Consider the following 22,229-nt stretch of genomic DNA (forward strand, 5'->3'; position numbering starts at 1 on the left):
TACAGCCCTACCTCAAGAAACAAGAGAAACATCAAATAGACAACCTAACTTTACACCTAAAACAAATGGAAAAAGAAGAATAAAAAACCCCCAAAATTAGTAGAAGGAGAGCAATCATAAAGATCCAAGCAGAAATAAATGAAAAATGAAAGAAACAGTAGTAAAGATTAATAAAACTAAAAGCTGATTCTTTAAGAAGATAAACAAACTTGACAAACCTTTAGTGCGACTCATCAAGAAATCATCAAATTAACAAAATTAGAAATGAAAAAGATTACGACAGACAATGCAAAAATACAAAGGATTATAAGATAAAAGACTATTATGAACAACTACATGGCAATAAAATGGATAACCTGGAAGAAATGTACAGATTCTTAGAAAAGTTCAGTCTTCCAGGAAGAAATAGAAATTATGAACAACCCAATTATAAGCATGGAAATTGAAACTGTGATCAAAATCTCCCCAAAAACAAAAGCCTAGGACCAAATGACTTTACTAGAGAGTTCTGTCAAACATTTAGAGAAGAGCTAATGCCTGTCCTTCTAAAACTCTGTCAAAAAATTGCAGAGGAAGGAACACTCCAAACTCATTCTACAAGGCCACTGTCACCCTGATAACCAAAACCAGACAGACAGCACAGAAAAGAAAGCCTTACTGCCAAATTCAGACTTAAAGAAAGTAGGGAAAACCACCAGACCATTCAGGTATGACCTAAATCAAATCCCTTACGATTATCCAGTGGAAGTGAGAAATAGATTCAAGGGATTAGATCTGATAGAGTACCTGAAGTACTATGGACATGACATTGTACAGGAGACAGTGATCAAGACCACCCCCAAGAAAAAGAAATGCAAAAAAGGCAAAATGGTTCTCTGAGGAGGCCTTACAAATAGCTGTGAAAAGAAGAGAAGCGAAAAGCAAAGGACAAAGGAAATATACAAGCATCTGAATGCAGAGTTCCAAAGAATAGCAAGGAGAGATAAGAAAGCCTTCCTCAGCGATCAGTGCAAAGAAATAGAGGAAAACAATACAATGGAAAAGACTAGAGATCTCTTCCAGAAAATCAGAGATACCTAATTTCTCTTCAACAAAATTAGATACATCAAGGGAACATTTCATGCAAAGATGGGCTCAATAAAGGACACAAATGGTATGGACCTAACAGAAGCAGAAGATATTAAGAAGAGGTGACAAGAATACACAGAAGAACTGTACAAAAAAGATCTTCACGACGAAGATAATCACGATGGTGTGGTCACTCACCTAGAGCCAGACATCCTGGAATGTGAAGTCAAGTGGGCCTTAGAAAACATCACTATGAACAAAGCTAGTGGAGGTGATGGAATTCCAGTTGAGCTACTTCAGATCCTAAAAGGTGATGCACCACTGTAACAGCAATCAGTATGCCAGCAAATTTGGAAAACTCAGCAGTGGCCACAGGACTGGAAAAGGTCCGTTTTCATTCCAATCCCAAAGAAAGGCAATGCCACAGAAAGCTCAAACTACTGTACAATTGCACTCATCTCACACGCTAGTAAAGTCATGCTCAAAATTCTCCAAGCCAGGCTTCAACAGTACGTGAACCAAGAACTTCCAGATGTTCAAGCTGGATTTAGAAAAGGCGGAGGAACCAGAGATCAAATTGCCAACATCCGCTGGATCATGGAAAAAGCAAGAGAGTTCCAGAAAAACATCTATTTCTGCTTCATTGACTATGCCAAAGCCTTTGACTGTGTGGATCACAATAAACTGTGGAACATTCTGAAAGAGATGGGAATCCCAGACCACCTGACCTGCCTCTTGAGAAACCTGTATGCAGGTCAGGAAGCAACAGTCAGAACTGTACATGGAACAACAGACTGGTTCCAAATAGGAAAAGGAGTACGTCAAGGCTGTATATTGTCACCCTGCTTATTTAACTTATATGCAGAGTACATCATGAGGAATGCTGGGCTGGAAGAAGCACAAGCTGGAATCAAGATTGCTGGGAGAAATAATCAATAACCTCAGATATGCAGATGACACCACCCTTATCACAGAAAGAGAAGAAGAACTAAAAAGCCTCTTGATGAAAGTGAAAGAAGAGAGTGAAAAAGTTGACTTAAAGCTCAACATTCAAGAAAACTAAGATCATGGCATCTGGTCCCATCACTTCGTGGCAAATAGTTGGGGAAACAATGAAATAGTGGCAGAGTTTAGTTTTTTGGACTCTAAAATCACTGCAGGTGGTGACTGCAGCCATGAAATTAAAAGACACTTGCTCCTTGGAAGAAAAGTTATGACCAACCTAGACAGCATATTAAAAAGCAGAGACATTACTTTGTCAACACAGGTCTGTCTAGTCAAGGCTATGGTTTTTCCAGTGGTCATGTATGGATGTGAGAGTTGGACTGTGAAGAAAGCTGAGCACCGAAGAATTGATGCTTTTGAACTGTAGTGTTGGAGAAGACTCTTGAGAGTCCCTTGGACTGCAAGGAGATCCAACCAGTCCATCCCAAAGGAAATCAGTCAGTCCTGAATTTTCATTGGAAGGACTGATGTTGAAGCTGAAACTCCAATACTATGGCCACCTGATGCAAAGAACTGACTCATTTGAAAAGACCCTGATGCTGGGAAAGATTGAAGGTGGGAGGAGAAGGGGACGACAGAGGATGAGATGGTTGGATGGCATCACTGACTCAATGGATGTGAGTTTGAGTGAACTCCAGGAGTTGGTGATGGACAGGGAGGCCTGGCATGCTGCAATCCATGGGGTCGCAAAGAGTTGGACACGACTGAGCAACTCAACTGAAGGAGACAAAAGAACTGTATACAAAAAATTATAAGACACTAATGAAAGAAATCAAAGATGACATTAAACAGGTGGAGAGATATTCCATGTTCGTGGGTAGGAAGAATCAATATTGTGAAAATGACTATACTACCAAATGCAGTCTACAGATTCAGTGTGATCCCTATCAAATTACCAGTGACATTTTTCACAGAACTAGAACAAAAGATTTCACAATTCATATGGAAACACAAAAGACCCCGAATAGCCAAAGTAGTCTTGAGAAAGAAGAATGGAGCTAGAGGAATCAACCTTCCTGACTTCAGGTTATACTACAAAGCTTCAGTCATCAAGACAGTATGTTACTGGCACAAAAACAGAAATATACACCAATGGAACAAGGTAGAAAGTCCAGAAATAAACCTATGCACCTATGGGTACCTCATTTTTTACTCAGGAGGCAAGAATATACAATGGGGCAAAGACAGCCTCTTCAATAAATGGTGCTGGGAAAACTGGAGAACTACATGTAAAAGAATTAAATTAGAACACTTCCTAACACCATACACAAAGATAAATTCAAAATGGATTAAAGACCTAAATATAAGACCAGAAACTATAAAAACCTTAGAGGAAAACAGGCAGAACATTCAATGACATAAGTCAAAGCAAGATGCTATGTGACCCACCTCCTAGAGTAGTGGAAATAAAAAGAAAAGTAAACAAATGGGACCTGATTAAACTTAAAAGCTTTTGCACAACAAAGGAAACACTAAGCAAGATGAAAAGACAACCCTCAGAAAGTTGTCTGGAGAAAATAATAGCAAATGAAACAACTGACAAAGGATTACTTTCTGAAATATACAAGCAGCTCATACAACTCAATACCAGAAAAACAAACAACCCAATCAAAAAGTGGGAAAAAGACCTAAACAGACATTTCTCTAAAGAAGATATGCAGACGGCTAACAAACATGAAAAGATGCTCAACATCGCTCTTTATTAGAGAAATACAAACCAAAACGAAAATGAGATATCACCTTAAACACCAGTCAGAATGGCCATCATTAAATAGTCTACAAACAATAAATGCTGGAGAAGGGTGTGGAGAAAACGGAACCTCTTGCACTGTTGGTGGGAATATAAATTGATTCAGCCACTGTGGACGACGGTACGGAGATTCTTTAAAAAACTAGAAATAAAACTACCATATGACCCAGCAATCCCACTCCTAGGCATATACCCTGAGGAAACCAAAATTTAAAGACACATGTATCCCATTATTCATTGCAACACTATTTACAGTAGCTGGAACATGGAAGCAACCTAGATGTCCATAGACAGATGAATGGATAAAGAAGTTGTGGTGCAGATACACGATGGAATATTACCCAGCTGTAAAAAGGAACGTCTTTGAGTCAGTTCTAATGAGGTGGATGAACCTAGAACGTATTATTCAGAGTGAAGTAAGTCAGAAAGAAAAAGATAAATATCGTATTCTAACGCATATGTATGGAATCTAGAAAAATGGCACTGAAGAATTTATTTACAGGGCAGCAGTGTAAAAAGAGACATAGAGAACAGACTTATGGACATGGGGGTAGGGGAGGAGAGGGTGAGATATATGGAAAGAGTAACATGGAAACTTTCATTACTGTATATAAAAAGATAGCCAATGGGAATTTGCAATATGGCTCAGGAAACTCAAACAGGGGCTCTGTATCAACCTAGAGGAGTGGGATGGGGAGGCAGATGGGAGGGAAGTTCAAAGGGAGGGGATATATGTATACCTATGGCTGATTCATGTTCAGGTTTGACAGAAAGCAGGAAAATTCTGTAAAGCAATTATCCTTCAATAAAAAATAAATAAATGTTAAAAAAAAAAAAGAGGAAGAGAAGCTGGAAAGCTGGGCCAGTGGTGAGGGTTGAGTGTCAAGAGGAAGAGTCCAGTGTGGACACTATGGCTTCCTTGGACACCACCCAGATTTGAGATGCCTTCATTCAGTAGCTTGTTTGTTTTAAAATGTACCCTGTTTTTAAAAATGTCCATTTTAGATCTGAGAGCTTGGCAGGGTGGACCTTAACTGTAGACATACCATCAGAATCCTTCCCTGTAAATCCAGTATGTCACACGTGACTTGGTGATGGTCATTTTGAAAGGTTTTAGTGGGCCTGAGTGACTTCAGCCAGGGCCTTTGCCCGCACAGGGGGAACACATGTCATGAAGGGCAGGGTGTGCGAGGTCTGAATGCCCTCCGGTTCTGAAATTCCGCCTAATCTTGTCCTACACCTGCCAAAGCCCCTGTGGCCTCCTCCCCCAAGATGTTAAAATTGATACAAACTCACTAATCAGTCATTCAGCTTCCTGTGGGCAGGGCGGGCATTTGTGGGCTGAACTCACCTCCTGTTAACCACGTTTGACCTTTGAGAAAAGCTCTGGGTTCTGACAACTGCTTTGTAAGCTAATTTTAGAAGAAAACCCTCTGGGGAGTTCCCTGGTGGCCTAGTGGTCAGGATTCTGGGCTTTTCATGGCTGTGGCCCAGGTTCAATCCCTGGTAGGTGCAGCCAGAAAAAAGAGTAAAGTTACAAAAAGACCCAAATGGAAATCCACCAACTGAAAGGTACTGTGAAGTAAAATTCATATTAAAAAGAAAAACTCTTGTAAATTTGGGATTGCCCAAAGAGCAAACATATTTACACATTCTGGTTAGGGAAAGGGTGGAGGGTTAAACGGTCACAGAGAAGCAGATGTGTGACAGGTTTGCACACGACTCTGTGTTCATTTTTTTCACAGGCATGATATCTTCCCTGAGAACTTGATTTTTCCCATCTTTCCCCTGAATGCTGATAGCTGTAGTATGAATTCAGAGTTTGCCATCCAGCCGCTCCTGTAGCCACCCCAGGGCCCCAGTTGTGTACAAGCATGGGGCTGGTGCTCAAAGGACAGGTGCAGGTGTTGAGGAGCTGTTCGCAGCTGCCCACTCCATGCATGGCCCCTGGCCTCAGGGACGGAGCAGCTTCGTACACCTTCCAGAACCCAGCACCTCTGACCTAGCTTTAGGTCAGGAGTGAAGCAAGGGTGGTGCTAGCCATCAGAAATGGGGTTTGTTTTCCTGGGCAAGAAAATCACATTTCTTCCTTCCAGGCTCCCCTTTCCTCCTGGCTCTGCAACTAGGGTGGTTGCGCCAGCCCTCTAGTTGGCCTGTCCTGGGAAACCTCACCAGTTCTGAGGATGTGGCAGACTGGCCAGGCCTCCCAAACTGGCCATTGGGAATGAAGCCTGGGATTGATTCCGTTTCCAGCTGGCCAGACTTTGCCCCCAAGAGCTGCTTGCTTCTTTCACGGTGACCTGCTGAGCTGCCTGGTGGAGCTGGACCACACGTGCATCCTCAGCTTGGTTTTCTCACTTTTGGGGTTTGACCTTGAGTGGACATTGGCCTTCTGAGCATCCCTGTGTTTCATGGGGGTGTGAGTCATGATAACGTCCAACCTGGCTTTCGGCTCTGGAGATATGGAAGATGGTAGTAACCTGGGGCCCTGAGACTTTCCCTCCACAGAGGCCAGAAGACCTCCAGAGGTAGAATCATTCATAGGGCAACAGCAGCAGTAATAATAACTTTCATTTGAGAACTTTATTTTTGAGATCATGCTTTTACTTCATTTGATTGTAATAACCACTCTACGATGCAGGTTGAATTGTCCGAATGTTGTAGATGAGGAAGTGAAGGCTCTGATTGGTGGATGAACTCTTGAGCCCAGCTGGTCTGACCTCAGTCCAGTGATGTTTTTCCTATGACATGTTCCCTCACAGGGAAAGCAGGGACCATATTTTTTCCTCAACCAACTAAAGCAATTAAAGTAATCACTTTACCAAACCCAATCATATGAAACATTCAATTTAATCATCACAGCGTGACTTTTAAATGAATAAAACAGTATCTCTTCCTTTTTTCCAGAAGCCAACGTTATAGAATGAAAGGGCACAAAACCACTATATAAGTCAGAAATCCTGACATCTGATATCTTTACATGAATTTTCTCATTTGTAAAATAGAATTGGTTACATTTATTATTTCCCATGGCAGGGCTTTTTAGGTACATGTGAAGGCACTTTGAAAACTGTACCATTATTTTTTAAACTTTTGAAGTCCCTTCACCCCAATTACAATTCCTTCCATCAGCTTAGATGCTTTTCAGGATATTAGGAGAATGAATATATTACAGTTGCTCAGGAATACTTTTCACACTTAACTAAAATCTCTTGAATTCATAGATCCGAAAAGAGCTTTGGGAGAACGTGCTCTCTTTCGGCAGAGTGAGATGAGCTGTTGTCGTGTCAGGTCATGGGTGAACGTCTGGGCCGCTTGGAGTCCAGCGTGCACCGCCGGGCTCTAAGTGGGCACTGCCGAGTGAGGGGAGGTGTCTGGGGCTCAGTCTGCTCGCTCCATGTTGGGGCCCTGGGTGGCAGTTCCTGGGCTCGGAGACCAGAGCATAATCTGATGCAGCCAGTTAGCTATGTTCCTAGAAGCTTAAAAAAAATAGCCTTCTCAATAAATTTTAAAATTGTGGAAGGATCTAGACAAGTTACAAAGGAGGAAGTAATAAAAAGATTGGGAAGTTCAACCTGAATAACCCTGCCCACTTGATAGGTGATCAAAGAAACTCAGGTTGAAAGCAGTTACCCTTTTTACCCTATCCAGCTGGAGAACATGTTTTCAAAACATTCAAGGTGAGCGTTGGTGAAGGTGGAGTGAGACAGACACTGGTGAGGAGGTGTACACTGGTACAGCTTTTCTGCAAAGATTTTGGGAGGTATGTGTGGGGGAGCCTTACAATTATTAATGACCTTAGAGCTCCTGTTTCCAATTACAGGATGTTTTCTTGTGGAAGTAATAAGAGTTGTAGGTCATAGAATGTTTATTTGTGGGAATATTATGGTGTTAGTCATAATTTCAAAATACTATAAACTTAAATGTTCAAGAACAGGGAAATGGTTAATAAATTATTCAACAGTATGGTGGAATATGGAATATAGTCAGCCATTTAAAGTTGTCTTTTTGAGTAACATTTTAATGGTAAGAGACGTGTTATGTTAATGAGGAAGAAAGTGGGATGCCAGCCTGCTTGCTTATACACATAATTTATAGGTAACTAGGAATAGATGTCTCTGTATCTCAAGCTAGTAGTAATCATCTTTGGGCAGCGGAATTATTTTCTGTATAGTTTATTTTCCAAAAATTTCTACAATATGAATATGTCTCATTTTATAATCAGAGAAACAGTACTTGAAGAAAATTCAGAGAATGGGCATGTATTCATTAAATTTTTTTTAAATATAAAATGATATTTTAAGGTAGTAAAGTATAAGGTATTACAAATAAGAGGTTAGTACCATTTCAGCAGATGAATGAATAAGTTAGGCAGATTGCCAAGAGGTTATTGATTTTAAGAGAAAAAATGATAAACCACTGTGGGTAATATTCACATTTTTCTGGCAGTAATAAAGAAACCACTGATTTTCTAAAATAGCAGGTTGCTGAATTGGGAGACCTCTATAGGAGTTTAATTTCATCACAGTTTTTACATAATGACTGTATTATAAAGTGAGGAAAGCTTAAAATTTCAGATAGAGAAATTTATTTCTGAATATCACAAAGTTTTGGTGTTTCTGGAAAAGATTTAATAACTGCTGGGTATAAATACCTGATTGATTTACTTTGAAGAGTGCATATTCTTAATCAGCATTCTGAATTAAATGGGGGCTGTTGAGATGGATCATTTTACTTAAGTTTTAAATATTTATGATCAGACTGATGCCAAAGAAAATACAACATCTTGAATATGCTTATGAAACACTGAACTCCTGCATTTTATTTTACAGTGTAGCTCTCGCAATATATTACCACATCAAAAACAGGTATGTGGATTTTGATTAATTTTGTGCTGAAAACATCACACATTATCTGCTGTGACATTTTTCTTGTTGCATTCTAGTTGCCTCAGCATTTGAGTTTTGTATTCTTATCTCACTTTCATAGAATCTGTAAAGGTAACACAGTTTACCCACACCTCCCAGAGAAGTACTGAACTGCTTCTGAGTCAGAGGAAACCAAATGAAGTCAGCAAAAGAGAACAGAGTTTCTTGATAATATTCAGCCTCCTCTTGACTTTATTTTCTGTGTCGTTCACTTAAACATTCTGTCCTTTATAAAATATTTTAACAAGTTTCTGTGCTTAGCTCTCACATGAAAAAGAAGTTTATAGTTTCAATTCAGTAGAAACAGTTTTGTTGTAAAGTTAGTCATAAACTCTTTTAAGGTGGTAGACATCCTCTCTGATGGGCGTCTGGAGATAGTTCAGTTAATTTTAGAAGTGAATTGAAACACGGAATCATGGAAAAATCATATAAGAAGTTAGCTGTTCTGCCAAGCTCTCTTTCGTCTTTTTGCAGACAATAAGTCATAGAGCAGAAACTGTGGTGTGTGCCATGGGGGTGCGTGTCAGAGACAGATCTGCAGCTTCTGATAATCACGATCCTAACTCACGTTGGAACATTACGTGCTGTTACCAAAGCAGCGGTTTCCAAATTCAGTTTTCAAAGAAAATTTTAGGCAACACTCAAATGACATAAGTCAGGTGGAAGCAGAGCCGTCACTAGCAGGGTGTGGCCCCCCCCAGAGCCAAGTGCCCCCTCTGCCTGCATTCACAGAGAGAGCCGCCCCTTTAAATGGGTCTGTGCGGGTACCAGCTTGGTAACAGCCAGGTACACTTTTCTACATGCCCCTTGTTTTTTGAAACTGAGTCGTGGGGCTTCCCTGATGGCTCAGTGGTAGAGAATCCGCCTGCCAGTGCAGGAGACACAAGTTTGATCCCTGATCGAGGACGATTTTGCATGCTGCAGAGCGGCTAAGCCCGTGTGCCACAACTACTGAGCCTGTGCTCGGGAGCCACCGTGACTGCTGAGGCCGCGTGCCTGGAGCCTGTGCTCTGCAACGAGAAGCCCAAGCACAGCAGCCAGAGAAACGCCTGTGCAGCAGCGAAGACCCAGCACAGCCAAAAACAAATACATAAAAAAGGATTGTTTAAAAATACAGTCGTGAAGCCCGTGATGAGTGAAGTGGTTAAGCTGCATGCTGTGAGAATTTCAGACTAATCTCCAGGACACACTGCATGTTCATTCTTGCCCTCAGACTTCTTGTGTTGACCACAATGTAGTGATGGTTTAAACAGATCGGTCAAACTTTGCTCAGAAACAAGATGTTAAAAAAATTTAGATTTGGTGCATTTGAAAACTCAAGAAATTAAAATCTTTGATTTTTCCTCTACTAAATGGGATTCATAACCTTTATTTTATGGACTATTCAAAAGTGATTAAGTATTGTCCCCAAGGAAAACAAATTATAATTCATGAATAATCAGTAGCATCTCTTAACAGTACTGCCTCTGTTTCTTGAAATAACAGTTGAATCAGAATATATTTTGTTTTCATTTTGACTGGCACTCTGTTACAGAAGGGAAACTCCGTTTTCTGTTACTCTCCTTCCCAGGGACCCAGATGGAAGGATGCTCTTGGATATTTTCGATGAAAACCTTCACCCTCTTTCGGTAACCCTCCCCTTGGGTCCCAGGGTGTGGTCCAGTCATGTCTCTGTGGCTCCTGTGGGGCAGCTAGTCATTGAGAATGTCTCCCTCCCCAGAAATCCGAAGTGCCACCAGATTATGACAAACACAACCCAGAGCAGAAGCAGATTTACCGGTTTGTTCGGACACTGTTCAGTGCCGCTCAGCTGACTGCAGAATGTGCCATCGTCACCCTGGTGAGTGCCCGCAGGAGGACATGGCCGTGGAGTGGGGTGAGGTGGGGATGTCCACTGCAGACCTGGGAACCCCAGCGCCACCTCAGGGTTGTCTTTTATCCAGAATAGCAACTGGATCTCCCAAAAGAGGGCATGTGGTCTGTTCCGCAGTCCCACCTAAAGCCTCTTGTCAGATCACACTCAGAAGCAGGAAAGCGGAAACGACCCACGCAGGTGCGTGAGACACAGGTCCCACAGTGCTGAGGACCAGGCCGCCTCAGTGATGTCCAGGTTTCTGCTGTTGGCTCCCTACGTTGCAAGGACTGCTGTAATTGCTGCCTTCTCTTCTGATTTTTGTGTAAATACGTGTCTGTAAGATATTCAGAGACAGGGTGGACATAATCTGCACATTGACTCAAGTTAAAAACCTGTAACCTTCGTTTGATTCTTAAAACCTTAGGGACGGTTGATTTAGCTCCAATCTCATTGGGGAAGAAGCTTTGACAGCGGAGCCCGCTGTCACTGACCTTTCACACTGCACCACCCAGATAAGGAATGGGCTCTGCCAGTGCGTGGGCTGCGCGGCGGGTCCGTGCAGGTCCCTCGAAGAGGCTCCGTGGTGTGACGACGAGTGTGAGGACCATCCACCTCTCCGCCACAGTGAGAGCCCTGTGTTCGCTGCTGATGGCACAGTGACCGTTTTGCTTGTTCTTGCCTTCTCTCGTGGACCTTGCCCCCTGACAGGTGAACAGACATCCATCAAGTTTTCCTCAGGTCGTGTGGCTGATAGACCCTGAGGTCATGACTGAGAAGCATATTTATGGCTCAACTTTGTTCCCCCAAAGGATGTCAAATCCTCAAAAAACACCCTCCAGGCGGCAGGGTTGACATTTTAATGAAGGGAGATTGTGACTAAGGGGGAAGAAGGGGAAGAAAATCAGATAATGAGTACTTAAATTGACGCCCTGAGGAAAGATTTATTTGGAAACTCCTGCTTCAAGATGCAATGTGGTGGGGCTTTTTGCCTTCCATTGTAAAAAAAATGGTTACCTGACTTTGCCCTGTAGCACCTTCAAGTTTGAATTTATCAGCGTGAAGAAGCTTCCTGTCCTGTGAAAGACGTAGTTTCCGCAGAGACTTCTGTTGAGAATGTGTAGAGTGTGTTCCCCTGTCTCTGAGCAGAGATGGGTGGTTAGTTTGTCTTGGGAGTGCTGTGGCAATGGTGTGTGTGTGTGTCAGTCGTGGGAGCTGCTGAAATCCTCCCTTGTCCTGGGACATCAGCTGGTGGCTTAGCGGGAGATGAGCGTCTCTGGCTACAGCTGACAGGTGGGCAGCATCGGGGGCCCTCGCAACAGGCACAGCTCTGCAGACTGAGTCTCCAGGGTCTGCTTGGTTGGCCCAGGCAGCCAACTGTGTGTTCCAAGCGAGCCCTGGGTGTGATGGTCCCACCCGTCTCCCCAGGTTCGCAACAACCCTTCACAACAGGTCTGGGCTAGAGCTGGCAGGCTGCACCCCTCTCTGCCTTTCTCCTGGGCCTTCCCTTGGTGGCCTGGCCCTTGCCCAGAGGAGGCAGAGAGGACCACAGTTAGCTCTGCCCTGCTGCCTGCAGGGAGCCAGACCGCTGCCTGCCTGTGGGAGATGCTTCCAGAGCCTTCAGCCACTTGCTGCCACGTGTGTCCGGGAGCACCAGGCATGCCAGCCCAGCTGGGTTCCCCTGGGCAGCCCTGAGGGCTATCACTTGGCCCCAAAGTGCCTCTCAGAGACCGGTGCTCTGGTGAAGAGGCCACCTGTGGAATCTATCCATTCTGAACCCAGAGACCCTGTTTTTAGGGCACATTAGTGGTTTCTACCGAGGTCAAAGGTGTTCAGATAGAGTCCAGTGAGGAATCCAGCTACCTCGAGTCCAGTGAGGAATCCAGCTACCTCAAATATTAGCCAATAGGAAGCGCTGGGGAGGCCCAGTCAGCAGAGCTGTGGGTAAGAGTCTACAGTGAACGGATCCAGTGCTGCTCTCTGTGATAGACAGGGAAACCCAGCATCCTTGGAAGTGTGGTCCCGTGTACCCTGTAGCCCGTGAGCTTGCACTTTCTCTCCCTCCTCCCCCACACCATGCCTTCAAACAGCTCTGTTTTGTACAGTCACCTGAATGCTCTGTAAGCACTCACTAACCTGTAGTTTCTAGAGACTCAGGATGGCCCTTCTTAGGAAATTAAATCTGAAAATTTAATTGCGCAGCAGTGTCCTATTAGCAATGGTGTTCAGAAAAAATCAATCGTATATTATTTTACTTGGCAGAAAATTAAAATACCCAAGTGGAAGTTTACTAAAGAAATTACAGCTGACCCTTGAATGTAGCTTTCTTGGCAAGTTCTGCCAAATTACATGCCATTATGTGGTGCTTATTATGAATTCCTTCTCCCAAAACGTAACATCTGCTTCCCCTCAGTAATGGAGTGTGTTATCATATCTAATTTCTCTAGTTCATCTTAGTGGAATATCAGATGTAGTAGATGCCTGTTTTTTCCAAACATTATCTTAGATGTTACCTAGTGTACCTATTAATATCTATCTACTGTGGTTAAGTAAGAACAAAATTGAGTAACCTTTTTGTACTGAGTCAGAAGCTATTTCATTGGGGAGCTTGGAGAGGTTTACATAGCTCATTTATATAAAGGAATAGCGTCTTAGGGATCTGGTTGAAGAGTGTCCATAATGATTGCGTCAAAAAATCTGGAGTTGGATCCAGCCTCAGTTTTCTGCTCTTAGTACCGTTTTGTGGCACATTTAAAAAATTCTTTTCTTGGTGGAATTAGAGGAGTTAGTCATCAACCTTTGTAACAAACATAGTCTGGGCTCAGCCTGGCCTGGATCTCTTGCTGAAGAATTTCAGTTTTCACACAAAAATAATGATCTAAAACATTGGCTTACTCTTCCTGCTCCTTGAATGTAATAAATGGCATTAAAAACTAAAATCTGAACAATGGAAAAGGTGATTGAACTCTGCTGACCGACCTACTTTTTTCACCAGTGGCTGTCACAGCCCAGGGCTGCTCTGTCCCTGAGAGACGTTTGGAAGTGCCCCTGAAGGTCCATAGAGTGTGGTTGGCAGGCACGTGTCGTGACCTCAGAGGCCTCTCTGAGGGCCTCTCAGATGTTCTGTGCTGGGCACCGTGGAATGAGCTCTTCCCCGAGTTGTCTCCTCTGACCCCTCATTCCCCCTCGCCTGCCTCAATCCAGCGCCTGAGTTTCCCGCCTGCCTCTGACTGCGGCTCCTTCCTGAATGCCATTGCTGTGATCATCTCATCCACTTAGGCCTCCCTAGACCTGCTCTCCTGCAGCCGCATTTCACACCCAGAGCGTCCTTCCTGCAGGGTTCTGTGTCCCTGAGGCCAGCACGCAGGGGCCACTCCCTGACCCAGCCCTGTGCTGGATGCTGGGCACATCATGGGAGTGAGGCCTGGGTGTGGTCCAAGGGGACTGTGGCTTCCTCGAGGGAGAGACCAGAGGAGGGCAGCTGCGTTTCCCTGCCCGGGGAGAATGGGGACCGGACCAGGATGGGGCAGTAAGGTGGATGTGATGGCTTCCTGTTTCATCACCTTTCAGGAAACTTAGGGCCTCTTGGCAGTGCATTGGGTATGGCTGTTTTGTCTTTGTGATTACATTAGTAATTTCTTTCTCAGGATTTTTATTTTGTTTTTCATACTGTGCCCCTCATCCGGTCTGAGGAGTACTTGGTTTCTGAGGTCAGCCATAAAATTCCTGCTTTTTAAGATGGAAAGAATTGACTTTTCATTAGTAAAGCACTGGAAGCAGAATGAAAACCCTTTAAGCAAAAGAAAAGAACCATCATCATTCGTCTGTTTACTGACTTAGCAGACAGTTGAGTGACGGCCCCCATCTTACGAGGCAGAGAGCTTCTGTTTGGCAGAGGCAGACAAGGTGGTGGCCCTGCTCAGCCTCCCTGGGGCTTCCTCACCTGGATCCCTGTTCACAGATCGCAGGCCGCACAGACTGGCTGCGGAGGCCAGCGGGGGCTGCTGCGGTTTCGGAGGGAGACCTTGACCCTCCCTCTGCCTGTGGTTTAGGGATGAAGGGTGCCGCTGTGCACGTGTCTTCCAGGTGTACCTCGAACGGCTTCTCACATACGCAGAGATTGACATCTGTCCGGCCAACTGGAAGCGGATTGTTCTGGGGGCCATCCTGCTGGCCTCCAAGGTGTGGGACGACCAGGCGGTGTGGAACGTGGACTACTGCCAGATCCTGAAGGACATCACGGTGGAGGACATGTGAGTGTGGGCGGGGCGTCCCCGTGTGGAGGGGAGGAGCGAGTGACCGTGACCGTGTGTCTGCTGTGAGCTGGCCGAGCAAGGACACGGCTGCGGGTAGGATTTACAGAAACCTGTACGTCTCGTCCTGTGGGTCCCAGACGGGTACTGGTAACGCTTTCTGGCTTGTGAATCTAGTCTCTGAAACCATGTTCCAGGGAACCTTCCTTTACCTTCCTGCTCCCCGACTGCAGTGGGGTTCATCCCCTCTCTGTACTCAGTGCAGACTGTCGATAGGCAGCAGACGGGCTCAAATGCTCCCTGCCTCTGTTAGTTTCAGAGAGATTTTCACTGCTTTTGTCACGTGTTGCAAGTTCACTTGGCTTCACATGAACATTCTGTCCCTCAGGGTCTTCCGGTGCTTCCCAGTTGGGCCGCTCCTGTCTCACGGCACTGTTCTGGGTTCACCTGCAGCCCGGGGCCTGGGGTCCCTGGGGCTGGGTGTACAGGAAGTGGGGTCAGGACAAAAGGAGCTGCTTTGGAAACAATCAGGATGAACTTCTGCATTGCTGACCCAATTCTTACTGGTGTTTTTCTCATCTTGTTTGTCCGGCTTCCTCAAGCCAGACAACCTCCTCTTGCTAGAGGAGGTTCCACTGTGTCCCAGTCCCTCGTCCGTGTCCCTGGACCCTACCTACCCCTTCCTCCGGTTGGTGGCTTGCTGGGCATCCCCCCACTTTTTGCTGCCCTGGGGACACTCTTTATGTTCTTTCATCTTTTGCCACAGGGCCTTTTTCTACTACAGACCAGTAAGACTCTTTGCTGCACCTGTTTTTCTTTATCCTTAAAAAGTAAGAAAAATATGAAGTTTTTGATAGCAAGAATAAGAAAATTTAAAAAAATTTTTTTTAAGTCTTGATTTTATTTCAAGCTGAAAACAGTTATTAAGAGAATTGTCATCCAGACCGTAAGTTGGTCGCTTCCACCTTTTGGCAGCTGTGAGTAACTGCTGTAAACGAGCATCAATGTGCAAACTCCTCCCTGAGGCCCTCCTCTCTGTTGTTTGGAGTCTGTGCCCAGGAGTGGGATTGCCACTTAGTAGCTGATCTTTAAAGTGGGCTCATTTTTCTAGAAAAGTTGATAGGCCATGAGGTGATGAAAACAACTCTTTCTTCCATTGTAGAGCCCCATTCGCAAGTTGCTGCTGCTGCTGCTGCTAAGTCACTTCAGTCGTGTCCGACTCTGTGTGATCCCATAGACGGAAGCCCACCAGGCTCCCCCATCCCTGGGATTCTCCAGGCAAGAACACTGGAGTGGGTTGCCATTTCCTTCTCCAATGTGTGAAAGTGGAAAGTGAAAAGTGAAAGTGAAGTCGCTCAGTCGTGTCCGACCCTTAGCGACCCCACGGACTGCAGCCTACCAGGCTCCTCCATCCATGGGATTTTCTAGGCAATAGTACTGGAGTGGCTTGCCATTGCCTTCTTCATCGCAAGTTGCTAAGTGGCATCAATTCAACTGGGTTTCTTTACAGTGATGACCTAATGTAACAAATACTTTTGAAATGTTTTGGTTTATTCGCTTTAATTTATTTATTATAAGTTTTACATCAGAACTATTCACTGGTAATTAGTCTTCCCAGGTGGTGCTAATGGTAAAGAATCCACCTGCCAGTGCAGGAGACGAAAGAGACTCAGGTTCGATGTCCTGGGGAAGATTCCCTGGAGAAGGAAATGGCAACCCACTCTAGTATTCTTACCTGGAGAGTCCCAGAGACAAGGAGCCAGGCAGGATAAAGTTCATGGGAACGCAAAGAGTCAGACACGACTGAGCAACTAAATGCATACACATACACACACCTTTGAGAATAGCAAATCCATCAAGCCCATTCCCTCTGCGTCACTTAGTTTTCTGATGATTTATCATATAACAAGCTGTCAGATGTCCCTGGGAGGAGGTACTGCTATCGTTTGGAAATTCAAATTTGGGGAATTATTTTTATTTTCTAAATATTGCCCTAATTTGAAAACACAGCCACTCTAAAATCTTTATTTCCCCCAGAACTTAAACAGAAACATTAAAAAAATAAATATTCAGAAAGGCTGTTTTTCCCTTAAGGAACCTGGGGAAACTGCCATCTTGTTCGAAACCAGATTCCTCTCGACTTTAATCCTGGTTATACCCTCAACAAAAAGCAGTGGTGTCTAGATACCATCTGGGGTCTGAGAATAGCTTCCTGGAGAATGGGATCTGCAGTGGCACCACTTGGCCAGTAGGTGGCAGTGTCCACAGGCAGCTCCCAAGTCTTGTTAAGATCTTACCTGGATTCTTGTATTTCAACAGGATGATCTCCTAAGTCTGACTTAAAACAGGCATAAATAAAAGTCATTAGAAGTGTAAATTTTGACATCACATATACATTTGGGGCTTAATTCCTTTCTCAAAGCTGCATGGAAGCAGCCCCTCTGATTAGATGAACTGAATTCGATGTCTTGATCTTTCACTCCAAAGCACTCAGGCCTTCGATAACAATTTGCTGAGGTTTCTCAGTTATCTTTTGCCTGGGAGCGGCTGTCAGGGAACCATCCACTACCGCCTCCCAGACTTAGCTCAGCTGTCACTTCCAGGAAGCTTTCCCTGATCCCTCCACCCAGGCTAAGCTTTGTCCACTCCAATCAATAATTAATAACAGTAATTATTGAGCACCAGCTGTGTGTCAGGTGCTGTGCTGTGGCCAGGCTGCAGTCAGATGTCATGGTTTCTGGCTTGGAGGAGGCAGAGGGGAGACTGTGCTAAAGGACAGAAGTGAGTCCAGGGTGCCGCCCGGGGGGTGGCCTAGAGCTGAGAGTCTGGCCCAGGACCAGTGCTGACAGACAGACCTGTCCCTGAGGATGCTTCTCCCCCGGCAGTGACTACCAAGAGGTAGACCTGCTGATGGGGGACGTTTTACAATGTGTTCTGGTCTTCATCCAGCTCTAAGTGGGTTGGCTCCTTTATGGAAGAGCCGCTGTTATCCAGGTTTTCGGCAGGAGGGAAGGCTCAGCAGCAGGAATGTATTAGAGATGCATGTTCTTGGACCCACCTAGACCTGTCAAATCAGATGGGTGGCCTAGCTGTGGGTCCTCACAGGCCCTACAGGTGATGGGTTAGGGTTAGGGTGGGTGGTGGGTGCATGCTGAGACTGGTGGTCTCCTCCCTCCACTCCCATGGTCCTGATGAAGCTGCTCATCGCTTTCCCACCCTTCCCTCCCAGCAAGGCGATCCTCTGGGTCTCAGAGGCCTGTGCTCCAGACAGCTGTCCAATCTCACTGGACTCTTTGACAGCACCTAACTGTGTCTTCTACCCCCTGTTTGAACTGATGGTTCACACGGTGAGGTGAGGCCAGAGCCTGCTGCATGCATATGTGTGTGCACACACACGCGTGCTTGGTCTCAGTGTTGGGGTCACCCTGAAGCACTTCCTGGTCATCCCAGTTAATCAGGCCTCATCCTTCCGGGCACTGGATCAGATGGGCTTGGCTGTTATCGCCGCTTTGGTGGTGAGATGGCAACTCTGTGTCCAAGCGGGCCGCTGGTGAGATGACTCTTCTCCCTGGAGGGTGCGGTCTTGTGGCCTCTGTGTCCGGCAGCCTGCCTGGGCCATCCGCAGTGGGGATGGCGGCCAAGCTGTGCATCTCTGTCTTCCTCTGCAGGAACGAACTAGAGCGACAGTTCCTTGAATTGCTCCAGTTCAACATCAACGTTCCCTCCAGTGTTTATGCCAAGTATTATTTTGATCTTCGTTCTCTGGCGGAAGCCAACAACCTGAGCTTCCCCTTGGAGCCCCTGAGCAGGGAGAGGGCCCACAAGCTGGAGGTAAGAGGTGCCACCGTCCCGCGGGTGCACTCCTGCGGCAGAGCTCTGTGCTCAGGCTAGTTCTTGCCATTGCCAGTCATCGTAAAATAAGGACCAGATGACCTGGATTGCACTGGTACAACCTCATACTTTTAATAACCTTCTCAGTACTGGTTTTTATTTAATGTGCATTGATTCTATTTTTTAAATCAAATAAGTTTTTTAAAACCCCTGTTTTAAACCAGCATTCACTTTTATAAGGGAAGAGATACCGAATGACCCTATGATTGGCAATCCAGAAAGGTTTGAATCTGCTTTTATTTTTCATTTTTTGAAGTGTTTTCTCCACAGCCTAGTTAGAGCTCCAGACAGCCCAGCCGGTCTTGACCTGGGTTTAGGGCCGTCTTCACTGTGAAGCTGTGTGACACTTGTGTCTTATGTATAGCTTGTCTTTGCACTTGCACCGGGCTCTTCCCATCTGACTTTTGGCAGCTGCAGGTGTGGGGCGGGAAGGGCTCACAGATCAGAGCCGTCTTCCAGGGGAGGTGTGGGGCCCTCGGCACCTTCATCCCGAGCGTCCTCAGTGTCGAGGATGGAGGGTGTGGCCAGGGTGCCGGCCCGGGGCTGATCTGAGTGTCTGTCTCCTGCCCCTCAGGCCATCTCCCGCCTCTGCGAGGACAAGTACAAGGACCTGAGGAGACCCACGAGGAAGCGGTCAGCGAGTGCTGACAATCTGACTCTGCCCAGGTGGTCCCCGGCCATCATCTCCTAACCTTGGGCGTCCCTGCCGGAGGCCGTGCCATCCCTCAGTTTTCTCCTTTAGTTCGAGAAAAGACAGACGTGGGGTGGTTTTGTTTTGTTTCCCTTCTCCTTTTCTTTTTTAATTCATAGCTCCGCCAGGCTGCCTTGATGAGCGCCTCCAGGCTGTGCACACACGCAGCAGGGCTCCGAGGACGCGAAGTCAGTGCCATGGGATCCCGTCCATGCCTTCCCAGCCCCGGGTCAGCGCTTCCTTCGTGGAAGAAAAAGACTCTAACCCTGGAGGAGGCAGGGAAGGGACGGGAAGTCCTATAGAGGCAGGGAGAGCGGCTTGGCCTGGTTCCTAAGTCCCCGTCGATCAGTAACCGAACCAACCCGACAGAAGAGCCCGGCGTAGGTGACAAAGTTGGATGCGCATTAAAGGCGCGGGCCGCATTCACCACCCCTCCCGGATCAGTGTGTCCTGTTAAGACTTCTTGCATTCCTTCTTGCTGCTTCTCGGGGATTTGGGGGGGAATTTTTGTTTGTTTTATTCTGTTTTGGTTTTGGTCCCACAGAGCAGAGAATATAGTTTGTACCCACCATGGCACAGACATCCAAATAAATAGCACTGGCTGTTTCTCTCTGCACCACTCCTGCGAGCTGTCTTCTGAGCTTTCTTGCTCTCGGGGGAGCACTTGTCACGTCTCTGCGCAGTTTTATCCTAGAGGTTTTCTCCACAGTGGCGGAATCACCTTGACTGTAGTGCTGAACCAGACGACTCCCTTCCCCCAGCTCCTCCCCCAGGAACATTCTAGATCACATGGGTGCTTGTGCCTTCTGATCCTGCGGTGGTCTGTCTCTCTGCCTGCCCCAAGGGGCAGCCCCTTCCATGCCCTGCCCACCCCACTTCTCTACTTCCACGTCCATTGTGCAAGCAATATTCCTCTCAACTTTTATATGTTTACTTCAAATCAAAGTTAGTCTATTTGTATAAAAATTTTTTAAAAATCTAAAATTAAAAAAAAAAGGGGGTGGGGGTGGGTATTCACATGGAAGATCACTGAAGGGCAAAATGTTCCTATTTACTGAGGTATTTTTCACAGAATGATTGAATAAAAAACTCAACTTGCATTTTCATTGTGGGTGCTTAGTGAAGTTATATGAAACTAAAACTGTGAAGGTTTACGCGTCATTAATTATGACCGTCCTTTTTCATTTCTGACTATTCTTCATTTCCTTATGGGCTAGATGGAAAGCTTTTATAGCAAGGAAAATTAAAGGGTTAATGACAGAACCTCACAGTTTAAGAATCTGGGTCAGTGAAGCATACAATGCTTTGGGGTTTGCACATTTTCTTGGGTCACAATGACAGAGGTTTCTAAGTTTTTCCTTCATCAGGTCTTTGAGGCAAATGGCAGTAGATAAATCTGTGTTTTATCACCCTCCTGTGTGAGCTTAGAAAACTCTGGAATCTTATGTTATTTGTCTTGTGCCCTGAACTCATACACCTGCTCCCCAGACATGCCTGCCCCTGAGGAGACATGCTTTGTTAGTGGGAGGGACTCAGAAACAGCCAAGCAGCCCAGAACACGAAGCCTGTGCTAGTCAGACGGCCCTGGAGTCTGTAGCATGTGTGTAAACCCAACTGTGTGGGCCAGAAATACTGTCAGACTCTTTCTGGCTTAAACTTTCAAAAGCAAACGAGCAGAATATGAAAAGTTAATTATCTTTCCATTGTAACTGTGTATCAATATACTCCATATGGGTTCCAAAATCAGCAGCTCTCTTCAAGCAAGATTTGGATTTAGAACATGAAATGGAGACCCCCCCAAATATAGAAAATACCATTTTATATTCCCTAAACTATATAGCTTAAAAAGGGACATATTTTCTTAGCTGACTCTGAATACCTCTCAAATTAGTTCCTCCCATGTAGAGTATCTTACTTTACTGATCCATTTCAGGAAAGAGGTTTTGCTGCCTTTCAAGCCGACGTCTTATTTTTATCCCTTTTATTTGAATGAGAGATTTGAAAATTGAATTATGTAAATATTTCAATGCATCTGCTATTATTTTGTGGAGTTTATTAAACTACTTTAAAAAATTGTATAGTCTATTTATTGTATGTATGTACATACAGTCTACTAACTTAAAAAGTGGATTCCATAAAACCTGACTTAGTCTTGTTTAGACTATTGAATATTGTTTTAGCCTTGTGCACTGGATTCTACCTCTGTATAGGAAAATTTTCCATATTCCTGAGCATCGATCTGTATTAATTGGTTATGTTTCTTGCACTAAGGATTTTTGAAACTCTGCTGTAAGTGTAGATTTCAGTTTTACTTTTGCAGAATGGATCCCTTGACATGAAGGTAATTTAGGTTGGGTTTATTTTTCTACATGATGAAAAGACTTAAACATTACGTTCTCTGGTTTGTTCTAAGTTTGCAAAAAAAAAAAAAAAAAAGCCCGACAACACCCAGTACAGTACCTATTGATAAATCATCGTGATGTAATTTGTTTGCAAGGTGGTTCATGCCCTACAATTAAAGCCGGATTGCTATTTAGGAATACATTGTCTTAGTGTAGTTTTTGAATGGGCAGTTTTCATCATTAATGAAGGGTGAAGAAAACCACACAATTTATTGCCTTTAAGTTTAGATTTGACTTAAACGAAGTCATTTGGGAGAATAAGTATGCCAATGAATTTTCCCTTTTTATTTTACCCTTTTTTTCTTTTAAACTGGGAGAAGGCAAAAAAGTCAGAGATTTAAAACCAACTGAAGGGCAAGATGGGAGGTCCTGCCAAGATCCCAGACATG

At 44.9% G+C, this 22,229-nt stretch overlaps 1 protein-coding gene across 2 annotated transcripts in view; it reads left to right on the plus strand.

Annotated features, from left to right (window-relative positions):
- Nucleotides 1-21,978, plus strand: part of CCNY (cyclin Y) — a 108,933-nt gene extending 86,955 nt beyond the window's left edge. The window contains exons 5-10 of one of the 2 annotated variants that reach the window (XM_055427906.2): nucleotides 8,656-8,691; nucleotides 10,286-10,379; nucleotides 10,472-10,591; nucleotides 14,690-14,856; nucleotides 18,525-18,687; nucleotides 19,322-21,978. In XM_055427906.2, coding sequence (XP_055283881.1) covers nucleotides 8,656-8,691; nucleotides 10,286-10,379; nucleotides 10,472-10,591; nucleotides 14,690-14,856; nucleotides 18,525-18,687; nucleotides 19,322-19,438 — 697 coding nt within the window. In that variant the 3' untranslated portion in view covers nucleotides 19,439-21,978. The remainder of the gene's footprint in view (nucleotides 1-8,655; nucleotides 8,692-10,285; nucleotides 10,380-10,471; nucleotides 10,592-14,689; nucleotides 14,857-18,524; nucleotides 18,688-19,321) is intronic. The other variant, XM_055427912.2, reaches the window with a different exon arrangement.
- Nucleotides 21,979-22,229: the final 251 nt, after the last annotated feature.

This window comes from Moschus berezovskii, chromosome 15 (genome assembly GCF_049115385.1).
Source record: "Moschus berezovskii isolate FMDL1 chromosome 15, NW_MosBer_1.0, whole genome shotgun sequence".
NCBI lineage: Eukaryota > Metazoa > Chordata > Mammalia > Artiodactyla > Moschidae > Moschus > Moschus berezovskii.